The sequence below is a fragment of the Phascolarctos cinereus genome, unplaced genomic scaffold (assembly GCF_003287225.1).
Source record: "Phascolarctos cinereus isolate Bilbo 61053 unplaced genomic scaffold, phaCin_HiC Scaffold_1;HRSCAF=81, whole genome shotgun sequence".
In the NCBI taxonomy this organism is placed as follows: Eukaryota; Metazoa; Chordata; class Mammalia; order Diprotodontia; family Phascolarctidae; genus Phascolarctos; species Phascolarctos cinereus.
The window spans coordinates 214234743-214248171 of record NW_027555514.1 but is presented as its reverse complement, the minus strand read 5'-3'; the positions used below and the strand labels follow the sequence as shown (position 1 = coordinate 214248171).

At 48.4% G+C, this 13429-nt stretch overlaps 1 protein-coding gene across 1 annotated transcript in view; it reads right to left on the bottom strand.

Moving 5' to 3' along the window:
• Window positions 1-923: 923 nt before the first annotated feature.
• Window positions 924-13429, bottom strand: part of LOC110194017 (uncharacterized) — a 50193-nt gene continuing 37687 nt past the window's right edge. Inside the window, exons 2-5 of the mRNA XM_020966131.2 lie at window positions 11260-11340; window positions 10679-11133; window positions 6523-6645; window positions 924-2325 (exon numbers count right to left, since the gene is read on the bottom strand). Of these exons, the coding sequence (XP_020821790.1) occupies window positions 6550-6645; window positions 10679-11133; window positions 11260-11340 (632 nt within the window). The 3' untranslated portion in view covers window positions 924-2325; window positions 6523-6549. The remainder of the gene's footprint in view (window positions 2326-6522; window positions 6646-10678; window positions 11134-11259; window positions 11341-13429) is intronic.

The window sequence follows — 13429 nt, the reverse complement described above, 5'->3', positions numbered from 1 at the left end:
AAAAACAGGCAGAACTGAGACAACAACTAGACACACTGACTACAGCAATGAAAATGAACATAGAGAAAGTCAAACTTTGAGTGAAAGAAAAACCAATTCTCTGCTCCCAGAGAACAGAGAATTAAACCTATTTCTCTACTCACAGTAGGGAGGCAGGGAACTAAAAGGTCAGAGTGTGGTATAAACTTTCAGATCCAGTCACAGATGATTTTACTTAATTGTTACTTTGTCAATCTCTGGGGAAAGTGCTTTGAGATTCCCTAACTGTCAATTCAATTCAATGAACAGTTATTAAGCGCCCACTGTATAAAAGGCACTGTGGTAGAGAGCGAGAGGGTTATAAAGTTCTTTGAGTTCATCATGACCCTCAGGAGGCTTACAGCCGAAGAAGGGAGTATAATATTCAAATAACTATAGTGCCAAATAATCCATGGTAAGTTCACAAGAAAAAAATCAAGAAATTCACCCTCACAAATAAAACCTAGTATCCAAGGCCTCCCACAGTCTGGTCCCTCAGTACTGCTTCAGTCTCAGACAAACCGTTCTTCTCACAGCCCTTGAATACCTTGCAATACCACCTTGCAATAACATCTCTTTTGCTAAGGTCTTAGTAGGATAATTATTTAGATCCTTTACTTTTATTTGTTAAACTTTTCCAATTCAATTTAAGTCAACAAACTCTGGTTAAGCATCAGCTGTGTGCAGAGTACTGAGCTAGGCACTAGAGAGATGCAACATTGAGATACAACACAGATCCTGCCCTCATGGACCCTACAGTCTAATAGAGATAAATGTCCCCAGAACAAATAACTGTAATAAATATTATTATATGTGAACATTATATGAAAATATAATACATTAATGTTTTATAATATTATGTGTAATAATATGGAAAAGAAAGATCATTACCAAGTAGGGGAGGAAGTAGAGTATTGTCCAAGAAGGCTTTCCATGGGAGGTTGTGTTTGAATTGGTTTATGAAAGCGAATGGGAGAAATTTAGCAGGCAGAAATTGAGAGCAGGGGCATCACTCCACGTTTGTCTAGTCTTCTGAACTAGACCATAAGTTCCTAAAAAGAACCCCACATATGAAGTTATGAAATCTAACTTTTAGCCCTAACTACTAACTGTGTATCTTTGAGCAAATCAGTGAAACTCTCTGGGAAGAAGGAGGAAAAGGAGGAGGAGAAGAAGGAGAAGGAGGAGAAGGATGGAAGAGGAGGATGAAGGAGGAAGAGGAAGAGGAGAAGGAAGAAAAGGAGGAGGATGAAGGAGGAAGAGGAAGAGAAGAAGGAGAAGGAAAAAAAGGAGGAGAAGGAAGATGGGGGAGGAGGAAGATGGAGGAGAAGGAGAAGGATGGAGGAGGAGGAGGATGAAAGAAGAGGAGGAGGAGAAGGAGGAGGAGGAGAAGGATGGAGAAGGAGGAAGAGAAAGAGAAGGAGAAGAAAGAAAAGGAGAAGGAGGTGGAGAAGGAGGAGGAGGATGAAAGAGGAAGAGGATAAGGAGAAGGAAGAGGAGAAGGAGGAGAAGAAGAAGGAGAAGAAGAAGAAGATGTTGTTGTTGTTGTTGTTAGAGTGGATTAGGAAGACTTCCTTCTGACTCTATGACAGTTAAGATTCTATTAAGAACATAACTCAAGAGACCTGAGGTTTTGTCCCAGCCAGCTCTGCCTGTAGCTTGCTGAGAGACCTTGGGCTTTGGCTTCCTCATCTTTGAAATGAAGACTAGGGCCCTAGTGAGCATTTTCACAGTGCTGCTATAAGAATCAAAGGCATGAACAAGTTCAAAAAAATCCCATACCGAAGAGAGGTCCTATTAACTCTGGCTGACTGGTCTGGCTGGCTGACAGTAGGAAACAGAGACAGCAGGAGTGGGGATCTCAGGCTAGGAACAGAGACAGGTGTGTCCTCAGCTCACTCCCAGGCCTTGAAACCCCTCTAGACCCATATCCTTTTTTTTTTTCTCCTTTCAATTTTTTAATTTGTATTTCTCTTTTTCAGATTATTGGTCATTTCACACTGACTCTTTGACCTCACAGAAATCTCCCTGGTCACAAATCTATATACATGAGCAAAAAAAAATCTAGGCACTGGCCATGTCTGCAAATGGGTATCTTGTTCCCCACCTCTACATTGTTGCCTCTCTGCCAAGAGACAGGAATCACACTTTCCCATCAGTCCTCTGAAGTCACAATTGATCACTGCAATTGGGCAAAGTACTGAAGTCTTTCAGAGTTGCTGTCCTTAACTTCATTGTGGCCACTGGGTATGTTGTCCTCCAAATTCTGACTCTGTTCTGTATCTGAATTCTTCATGCCAGTTGTTTCTTATGGAACAAAAATAATTCACAATATGTTTTTATCAGACATTTCCCAATTGATGGGCACCCACTTTGTTTCCAGATCTTTACTACTACAAAAAGCGCCTGCACATACATTTCTGTATATTTTGGGTTACGTTTTACATGATTGTGCATGTATAACCTGTGTCAGATTGTTTCCCATCTCAGGGAAAGGGCAGGGGAGTGAGAGATAGAATTTGGAACTCAAAACTTTAAAAAAAAGTATATATGGGGTCCTTCCCTCTGTCTTTGAACTTCTTGGGGTATATCAAATGACATACATGCAAAACATTTTGCAACTCTAGAAGCACTATGTAAATATTATCATGGCCACTGTCATCATCATCATTATATTTGACTCCACTTTCTATCAGAACTAGAAATTAATAAAGCTACCTCCTTTCCCACCCTTAGAGCTGGGGATAAGAAATAGGCAGTACCTATAAATATTTCTAGCTTTAGGCTAGACTTCAGTAAGAACTTAAAGAGTGGAAAGCCAGTAAACACAGGGCTTTTGGGTCTCTCCTTCCCTATATACCTTAAAGGTTGAGAATTCTGTCTCTCAATCCACACTAACCCCACCTTATTCCCCATCTGTCTGGCCAGAAATTTGGCTTGGCTCCTGGAACAACTCTTGTCCTCTCCCTCAAGCCAGGGTCTCACGCCACCTTGCAGACCCCATGCCAAATTCCAGTCTTTCCCTCTGCCCCCTCACCAAGGCCACCACCCAGAGGAGGTAGACAAGATTTCAATTCCCAAAATAAAAACCTTCTGATAGCAAGACACAGCCGGAAAGACTGAGGCATTTTCCTATTGTTAAAGTATTTTTAGACCCAGGCTCTGGATTTGTTTAGAGACTCACGTTCAGAAGGGGAAAAAAAGGGGAGAGAGACAGAGAGAGGGAGAGGGAGAGAGGGTGAGAGAGAAAGAGAAGTGCATACGTAAAGAACTCTAGTTAATTCCATGTCAGAGCTGAACCCCTGGCCCAGCTCCCAGCCCCACTGCTACTCCAGGGAATGTATTTTGTGGTGAGGAGTCTGGCATTCTTTCAGTTTTTACTCCAAGGGCACAAGGAACCAAGGGAAAAAGGCAGATGCAGGAATCAGCTAGAAGACCCAGGTTGGGGAAAAGAGTACATCAGAAGGCTGAAAACTCTAACAGACCCCCAAAAGCCCAGGGGACTTAGAGACCTAAGGTTGACTTGTTAAATAAAACACCGAGATTTCCCAAACGTCTTCTCCCTTGCTTTTTAGACAAAACTGTCCTTTATGTAGCCTAGGCAGAAGAGGAATAGGGGAAAGAGCTTATCTACTGGTTGAAACTCTAAGGGATTGTCCTCAGAGCTTCAGCATTTTCCAGCTCTAAATGTGGGAAGTTCGTGCAGAGGCCTAACCTGCATCCCTCCTGTTATGGTGCCAGTATACTCATTCATTCTCATTTGGTCCTCAGTGAAAAGTCACAAGTACTGCATCCCAGTAATCACTCCCTCCCCTTTGTCCCCTCCTCTCTTACTTATATGCTCATGGCTACAGCAGAGATCATGGAAAGGAATTACAAATCCTGCGCTTTCATTTCCCTGTCCCCACAACTCACCAGCCTCCTCCTAATGGTCTGCTTCTGGCTTAGAGATCCTCAGTCAACAAGGGATTGGGGGCAAGGGGCAGAGGGAGGGGAGTGCGTGCCTCCCTGATCTCTGAGAGAGGCAGGTGAGAGGCTAGAGGGAAGCAGAGTGGCTGCCTTCAGCTGGTCCTCCAGCCCATGGCAGGTGAATGGCGGTGCCTGGGATGTGAAGAGGTCTGGATCCTGGGGCTATTTCTAAGCCAGAGTGCCCTGGTCTGTTTATATAGCAGAAACCTGAGCTAGAGTTCTCCAGGGAAGGGGAGGAGGGGAGGAGTGAGGAGAGGAGCCAACCTAGGGTCTCTCTTGGTTAAGAGTTTGAATTTGGCTCAGGTCAGCAAGAGCCCAAAATACTCAGTTGACAGGGTAGCTGGGTGGCCCTTGTGTGAGCAGGAGCTTGGGCCAGGGCCCAGTCCCTAACAGACAGGTGCCCACGTCACAAGACCAGCAGCTCTGGGGACTCACGGGGCCTAGGGTTGGCAGGCTCAGCAGGGTGGCCTTGGCACTCCCTTAGTCCCTGGAGATGGGGGGAGGAAAGGAGGGAGGGAAGGGGTATTCCACACCACTACTGCTCAGCCAACAGGATAAAGACAGATCTGTAGAACTCGCCTTTTTGTCCCCAAATAGTGGACCAGCTGGAAAAGTGTGGTATACGGCCTGGGAAGAAGGTAGAGGGAGGGAAAGGTGGGAGAACTAGGGGTAAAGAGGTAACACAGTGGCAACCTCATCCTCACGTGTTCTCTTGGGCGCTGCTCTAGGCCAGGCCCCCCAGCCTGCAGCCACCTGCCCCCTCCTGATGACTGTAATCCCCCTTCCCTTGACCCTTGCCAGAACATGAAGTACATTCAAGTGGGCTGACAGAGCAGAACCTGCTGCCTGAAGCCAAGGGGACATCCTTCCCAGAGTCACCTCCCCAAACTGGGAAGCCCCACATGGTAAGGATCTTTTCCCCATCTCCCTGGAACTGAAAACAGCCTAGCCTTTTCACCCTCCCCAGAGCTTCTCACTCTATACAATGTATACCTCCTTGAATGAAGCTGGTCAGCAGTCCAGAAATATGCAGGAGGTGATAACCCAGGAGAATGGGTTGGGGAGAAGGGACCCTCCCCCAACTCTCCCCTCCCCCAGCTCTGGAACCAGAGGTGTCCTAGAGGCACAAGATAAGCCACCTTGGATGGGAAAAGAAGCTCCAGGGGGCTATCTGTGTGCACCCCAGGGAGGATGACGCCTGGCTGTGTGGCTATTCCCTAACCTCTGACTCATTATCTGAATTGATGAGACCTGGATAGGCTTGCCTGCCTGTTTTGGCCCTGACAGCTCTACTCCCTAGGCCAAACTGTATCTTACCCTGGGGGCCCTAGAGTATTATAAGCCTAGGGAAACCCAGCAACCAAGTGTCTCCTTCCCTAGAAACCCCAGCCCTGGACTGGGAGTCAAGATGACATAGGATGGATGTTTATCTGGAGGTTCCAATGATGTACACTTTTGCAAGATCATCAGTTGAGCCCAGGAAAAGACCTCAGGCCTCCTCCAGCCTACCACCCACACCCATTTTACAGATGATGAAACTGAGGCCCAGGAAAGTGACTTGCCTTGCCTAAGATCACATAGGCAGTAAAGTGGCCAAGCTGGAATTTGCACCCAGATCCTCTGACTGCAGACCCAGGACTTTTCCCACTCAACCCTATGATTTATGACTCGGGTTTGACTTTCTACCTCTGCTACTAACCAGCTGCATGGGTAAAATGGTTAAATTTACAGGGTAAATTGGGGTAAATTGATTCACCTTTCTGGGTCTCTGTTTCCTCATTTGTAAAATGAGAGACTTAGACTAAATAATGCCTGAAGTCCCTTCCACTGTTAAGATTCTATGATTTTTCCCAAGTGACTGAAGGATATTGTAGATGGGGATGGCGGGGAGGTGAAGGGTCCTGACCCTTGAACCAGCTCTGAAAGAGCTGCCTTCTCTCTTTCCTCCCTTCCAGAGACAAGGCTGTGTTCCTTATCTCCACAAGCTTAAAGCTCCTGACGCCCCCGGAGTCCTTGGCCCTTGTGACAAGTATTCCCTGCTGGCCTACTCCTCACCCCAGGCACGTGCCACCATGGGATAACAGCTGTTGCCACCCCTTCTCACTCTGCCCTACCCCAGAGCTAGGAACTCCTAATTCCCCACTCTGTCCTGACTCCTTTCCCCAGTTTACCCTGGGCCACCTCCCCACCCCCCACCCTCATTCTCCCTCTCCCACTGGGAGTCTGTCTTTTTTCCACTGAGGTTATCAGAATTTCCTGATAGGGTTTTCTTCTTCCAGTCTCCAAATCACATCCACACCATGGTGTGGCTCAGGTCTCCAATACCCACCTTTGGTATAAGAGCCAAAAGGTGCTGGTGGTTCCCTCTGCACAGCCTACTGCCCCCCCCCCCCGAACCCAGTACGAGGGCCCATAGATGCCCCTGATGCCCCTACCTGGGGATGGGTTCCACTCACAAGCAGAGGCAGTCTTGAGACTGGAGAGGGTAGAGGGGAGGAGAGAGAAAGATGGGCAGAACCACAAATGGGAACTTACCCCACAGCTCTGCAGATTAGGTTATATTCAGGACATTCTTGAAGCATTCCAGGCCTGGCAAAGAGGGACAGAGAGGCCAGGAGACTTGGGGTGGGGGCCCTGGCCTGGGGCCACCATGGCAGCCTGTGGAGAAGGACAAGAGTGAGAAGACAGACAGAGATCCAGCTGGTTGCAATCACCAGAGGCCCAGCCAGGAAACAGGCATGAGTGGGAGCTTGGCAAACAGCAGGAACAGACGTAGGAGCCCAATAGTGGGGGGACAGTGGGCGGGCGGGAGAAAGGAGGGAAGGGTTGAGGTCAGCACACAGGGGCCTCCCTGGACCGTGTGTTAGCACCCACATAGATCATGCTGCTGGAACCCCAAACTCCTTAGAGGCCCACATGGTAAACTCAACAACAACAAAATGAAACAAAGTAGACCCAAGAAGGGGTTCAGTCCTAACTCAGGCTCTTGTGACCACTTCAAGGACTCTCCCAGGGGTGCTCTGGGCTAGGAGCCAGAACCCTCCTTCTGCACAGCAGCTCAAGCGACCAGAGCTGGAGTGAGGGTGGGGAGGGGTGTTTGAGGAGGGGGTATGGATGAAAAATGGGGCAGGGATCCAGATCTTAACCTCCAGAGGTTTGGAAGAAGAGTCGTGGGAGCTGGGCTGAGGGCAACTGTGAAAGGCCTCTTTTCTCCCAAAGACCAAGCATGGTTCCAGAAATCTTTTGTCCCTCCCTGATCCATCCCCAACAGACAGAAAGCAGCTTTCCACCTCCAAGAAGCTGATTTTTGCCAAGAATGGAGGCCCAGATTAGAGAGAGGCTCCAGGTCAAAGCAGGAGAAGGAGCAGAGAAGACCTCAAAGTCCCTGACTCCCATTCCCAGCCCCTGAGAGGAGACTGATCCTTAGAAGGTAGTATCCTTCTCTCTTTATTAATCAGGCAACCGGGCCATTCCCTTCTGTCCTGAACCCTGCCAAGATGTGGCCAGGGCTGGAGATGGGGGAGGACTGGCAGGAATTAGGAGGGAGAATGCAGCAGAAAACTGCTCAATTGTTTGCTTCAACCCAATGCGTCCTAGACTATCCCCATTTTTATAACCAATCCTCCCCATTCCAAGCCAGTCCTCTTCTCTCTAGGCCTGAGCTTGTGGGTGGGGGATGGACAGCAGCCAAAAGTCTGGCTATGGCCAGTTATCTTGCCTGCTTTTCTTTCCCAGACCTGGGATCTGGGCTGGAGAAAGGGAAACAGATATTCAGATATTTCCATGACGAGGAGGGGGGAATAAATGGGGAGCTGTAGGGCAATGAGGCACATGCCAGGGTCCTAGGGCTAGAGTGAGAAGCAGCTGGGCTCTATTAGCTACCTGAGGGGTAAAGGATCCCAGCCCTCTCTTAACTGGAAAGACCCAGGGCTCCAATGACAAGAGAAACATTCCTCAGTCATTTGGGGGGGGGGCAGGGGTGAGGCAATTGGGGTTAAGTGACTTATTCAGAGTCACACAGCTAGTGAGTGTTATGTGTTTGAGTTTGGATTTGAACTCAGGTCCTCCTGACTCCAGGGCTGGTGCTCTATCCACTGCGCCACCTAGCTGCCCCAATCTACCTAGATTTTTTGAAAACTTTCTGATAAACTATTTCATACGGTTCTTGCAAAGAAGATGGAGCTCTATGGTTGGTATCAAAGTGGATGGATTCTAGAACACTTTGGACAGCCAGACTGCAGAGTTGTTTTTAGGTGCTAAATGTCAAAGTGAGAGGAGGTCTCCAGTGGAGTGCTCCAAGGATCGATGCCTCTTAACAATTTTATCAATGACTTGGATAAAAGAACAGATATTATCTTCCCCAGATTTGCAGATGACACAAAACTGAAAAGAGCTACACAGCTGATGACAAGAATCAGGATCCAAAAGGATGTTGCCAGGGGCAGCTGGGAGGCAAAGTGTATAGAGCTCTAGCCTTGAAGTCAGGAGGACATGAGTTCAGACCAGACACTTGACACTTACTAACTGTGTGAACCTGGGCAAGTCATTTAACCCCAACTGCCTTGACAAAAAAATAAAAAAAACCAAAACAAAAAACAAACAGAAAAAAAAAACTGATGTTGCCAGGCTACAGCACTGGGCTGAATTGAACAAGTGAAAGGCCCTAGAGATAAATGTAAAGTCTTTCACTTAGGTACCAAATAAGCTTCACAAGTAAAACATGAGGGAGGCAAGGATGTACAGTAGTCGTCTAAACAAAGTTCAGGGCACTCCAAGCTCAAGACGAGTCAGCAGTGTGACAGACTGTCAAAAAAGCTAAAACAATCTTGGGCTGCATTAAAAAGAGCATAGCTTCTAGGAACAGGGAGATGATGATACCATTTTACTCTGCCCGGTCAAGGATAGTGGAGGGCCTTGAGTCCGTGGCATGTAAAGATGTCATGTAAGGTCATGGCATGTAAGGATCAGGGAAAGGGACTGCCATGTTTAACCTGGAGAAGAGAAGACTAGGGTGGGGGAGGAGCGAGCTGGGGATGGGTTCATGATAGCAGTCTTGAAGTGTGTGAAGGGCAATCTTGCTTGGCTCCACAGAGTGGGGCCAATGGCAACACAGAGAAGTTACAACTTGCAAAAAGACTAATTTAGGCTCAACATCAGGGCAAACTTCTTAACAATTAGAACTGTCCAGAAGGGAAGAGACTGACTCATTAAGGACTGGGTCTTGAAGGTCTTGAAGGAGGGATTCCTTTCATACATGGGCTGGACTAGAAGGCCCCTTCCACCTGTCTTCTTCTAGATGTCATGTATCATCATCACCATCATGTTCCAGCTTCCACCTCTGACCTAGATCTCAAGCTCTCAGCCTAGGACCCTAGGCTTCCAGTTGGCCCACCAGGCTACTTTCCATCCATCTACATGCCATCAAAATGGCACTTCTTTCCATCCCAACTTTCTAACTCTCAGAGGAGCAATTAAATCCACGCTACCATTCCTCAAAAAAATGTGTCAATCAATCGCCTCTGGGACTCCCATCAACATGTCACTCCTCTGCTGAAAACTCTTTCCCAGCAAACACAATGCTATGTGTATTGTCTCCCACTATTAGGACACAAGATCCTTGATGGCAAAAACTGTAATTTCTTTTTGTATTTGCCTACTCAGTATATAGTTCTGTGTGTGTGTGTGCACTGCACACAAAAAGCGCTAAAAAGTACACTTTCATTCATTTGGATAGGCAGACTGGAGTAGCCCGCCTTGGAATCAGGAAGGCCTGTCCAGGTTCAAACCTAGCCTCTGCCCTATACTGGCTGGGCAACTCACCATCTCTCAATGCTCTAGGAAAATCTTTTAAGTCCAAAGGTGGCAGAGAAGGTTGGCAGCCTATAGCTTCACCTGGGGTGGAAGCAGAGGTGCCTTCCTCCCTCCCCCTCCTCCAGACCGTGGGAAGAGAGAATCTAGGCAGGGACCTATCCAAGTTATCGTCTGTCTCTGCTTCTGTCTCCTAACTTCACTACCATGCAGACCCCAAAATACAAGCAGGTTTCAGGGATCACCCAGGACACTCTTTCCTGTAGGTGTGAGTATGATTGTCTTCATTTTATACGTGAGGAAACTGAGGTCCAGGGAATGGAGGTTCAGAAGCCATCCTTTTTGTCACTTAACCAGGAAATGTGCCTTGGGCACTGCCAAGTTTCCCAACAGGGTATAATCTCCTTTTTCCCTTCCCCTCCAACTAGGTGGTAAAATGGATAAAGGGCTGGACTTGGAGTCAGGAGATAAAATCTCGCCTCAGATACTTACTGTGTGACCCTAGGCAAATCACTTAACTCCGATCTCAGCCTTAGTTTAACTCATCTATAAATGGGGATAATGGCACTTACTGCACAACACGACCCAACGAGATAGTATATGTAAAAAACGCTTTGCAAACCTGAAAACAATATATAAATGCTACATATTGTCAATAATAATAATAAACACAAGCAGATTTGTGTCCTAAAAAACTCCCAGACAGCTGCAATCATCTCTCCCTCCCCCGCTCCCTCCGAAGGAAAGTTCCTGCCCATTCAGCTGCAACCCACCATGTGCCCCGCCCCCCGCCCCCCCCGTCCGGTCATTAGGGCCATTCCACTGTTTGCTCCACCCCCATTTTCCAGCCCGGCTTCCCCAGTCCGTGACTTCCCCCCCTCACCTGGCCTGCTGGGGCTCCCCGAGCCTGGGCTCTGCGGGTTGCTAAGCCCTGCCCTGGAGGTATGCATTTCATTCTGCAGACACCGGCCCCCCCACCCCGGGCAAAGGGGGGAGAAGGCGGGGGGCGGAGTGAGGATGGGAGGTCCGCTCCTTCCTCCTGTTCATTCTCCTCCAGCAGGGATCGCCCCCAGCCTTGCGCCCCACAGTCGCCTTCGGCCCCCACCTTCTCCTCCATCCGCCAGCCAGCGAGCCAAAGGAGCCCCCGGCCCGGCTGTTCCCGGGCCTCGCATCCGCCCCTCCCCCCGCTCCCCAGCTCGAGCTCGGCGCGAGCGGCTGTTCCGGCAGCCGGTGCGCCTCCCACCGTAGGCAGGCGGGGGAGGAGTGACGCGCGCGCCCATTGACGTCTCCGGAATCCCGGCGGCGGCGGCGGCGGCGGTGGCGGCTGCTTGCCTGCCGCTGGAGCATCGCCCGCCTCAATGGGGCTAAAAATAGCCGCTCCCGGGCGGAATAGCCCCGTGCGCCCGCCGCCCCGCCCGCCCCACCCGGGCTACCCCCCGCCGCGCGGCACCCTAGGCTCCCCACCTCCGCGCCCATGCAGGTGGCAGACCTTGGGGCCGGGCGAGGGTAGCGGCTCCACCGTCCCGCCTCCCACCTTCGGAAGGCCTGGAAATTAAGAGCCGCACCGGGGAGTAATGCAATTAATTAACTAATTAATAATAGCGAGCAGGTTGGCAAAGTGCTTTCCAAATATTAACCCATTTTATCCTCACAACAACACTGCCACGTAGGGTGATAATACCTCCGTTTTACAGTTGTGGAAACTGAAGACGACAGTATAACTGATTTACCCAGGGTCACACAGCTAGGAAAGGTGGTAGCACGTAAAGGATTTAGGAACACCTTGATTTAAGGACACATAGTAAGGCAGCTAGTGCTGTGTCAAACACTTTATTAGCTCTCTGACCCCGGGCAAGCCACTTAATTTTTTTTTTAATTTTTAGGCAATTGGGTTAAGTGACTTGCCCAGGGTCACACAATTAGTGTCAAGTGTTTGGTCTGAGACCGAATTTGAACTCAGGTCCTCCTGACTTCAGGGCCGGTGCTCTATCCACTGCGCCACCTAGCTGCCCCCACTTCACTTCTTTCTACCTCAGTTTCCTCACATATAAAATGGAGATAATAACACCTACCTCCCAGGGTTGTTGTGAGGATGAAATGAGGTAGACCTATCTCTTCTGCGTGTGTCAAGTGTTTTGCAGACCTTAAGTGTATAAATACTAGCTCTTGTAGTTTTGCATGACCTTATGCCTCTCAGGTAATTTTTCTAAGACCAAATAATTATACATAAGTTGAGGATCTGCATTAGTGGATGAAATTTCTACACCAATGAAATCCCGAGACCAGATGGACATTCCCCACCACCCTCCATTGCATTTATCTTGATCCTGAGGTAGGGAGTCAAGTATCATTACCCCCATTTTGCAGATAAGGAGACTGAGGCTCCCTGTAGTGTTTCTCTCTGTCTCTGTCTCTGTGTCTCTGTCTCTCTCGCTCCCTCCCTCCCTCTCTCCCCTGTGTGTGTGTGTGTGTGTGTGTGTGTGTGTGTGTGTGTCTACATGTTGGCTCTCCCACTAGAATGTAAGTTCCTCTAAGTCAGGGACCATTCCCATCTTGGTTTTCAGTACCTAGCACAATGTACCATGCACACTAGTGCATGATACTCCCTTAGAAATACTCCTTGATTAATTTCTTATTCACTTTTCTACTTTCTAAACCTTTACTGATTTCTAACCTTATCTAACATCTATCCAATAGATAGACATGGATCTGCTCCCTGTGCCTGGTTGAATCTCTGGATTCAGGGATCTAATGTACCCGGTCCCTAAACACATGCCCTCCCCCTCCCCCACTCCCCTCTTTCCCCCTCCTCCCTCTTCCGCCTGCTGCCGCCCCTCCCCCCCCTTTGTGGCTAAACTACTCAAGAAGGCTGTCTACACTAGGTGCCTCCATTTCCTTTCTTTTCACTTTCTTCTTAATTCTCTATAGTCTGGCTTCTAACCCCATCGTTCCACTGAAACTGCTTTCTCCAAAGTTACTACCAGTCTCTTAATTGCCAAATTCACTGCCTTTTCTCAGTCCTCATCCTTTCTTGACCTCTCCATAGCATTTGACACCATTAACCATCCTCTTCTCCTTGCATGTCTCTTCTCTCCAGGTTTCCATGACACTCCTCACTCCTGGTTCTCCTCCTACCTATTTGACCACTCCTTCTCAGTCCTTTTTTTTGCTTCCTCTTCAGTCTGGTTCAGGACTGGTAAGCATTGGAGTCCCCAGGGCTCTGGGCTGAGTCACCTTCTCTTCTCTTCTCACTCCATCCCAGGGCTTAGCAAATTATGGCCCATGGTCCTGAGCTGCACAAAAATAGGTAGAAGGCTGGATTTGGTCCATGGTCGTAGTTTACCAGTCTAGGCTCTATACTGTTTTACTTGGTGATCTCATGAGCTCCCAGGGATTCAATTATCATCTCTAATTTAATGATTCTCGAATCAATCTTAACACTTGTTGCACCGAATAAAGCTGATGAGTTTACAGAAAAGTCACTGAAATGTTAGAGCTAGAAGACAGCTTAGATATCACTTCACCTAACCCCCTTATTTTGCAGTTGAAGAAACCAAAGACCAGATGAGTTAAATGCCTTTTGAAGGGTCACACAGTTACTAAGCAGAAGAACGAAATTCAAACCAGATATCCC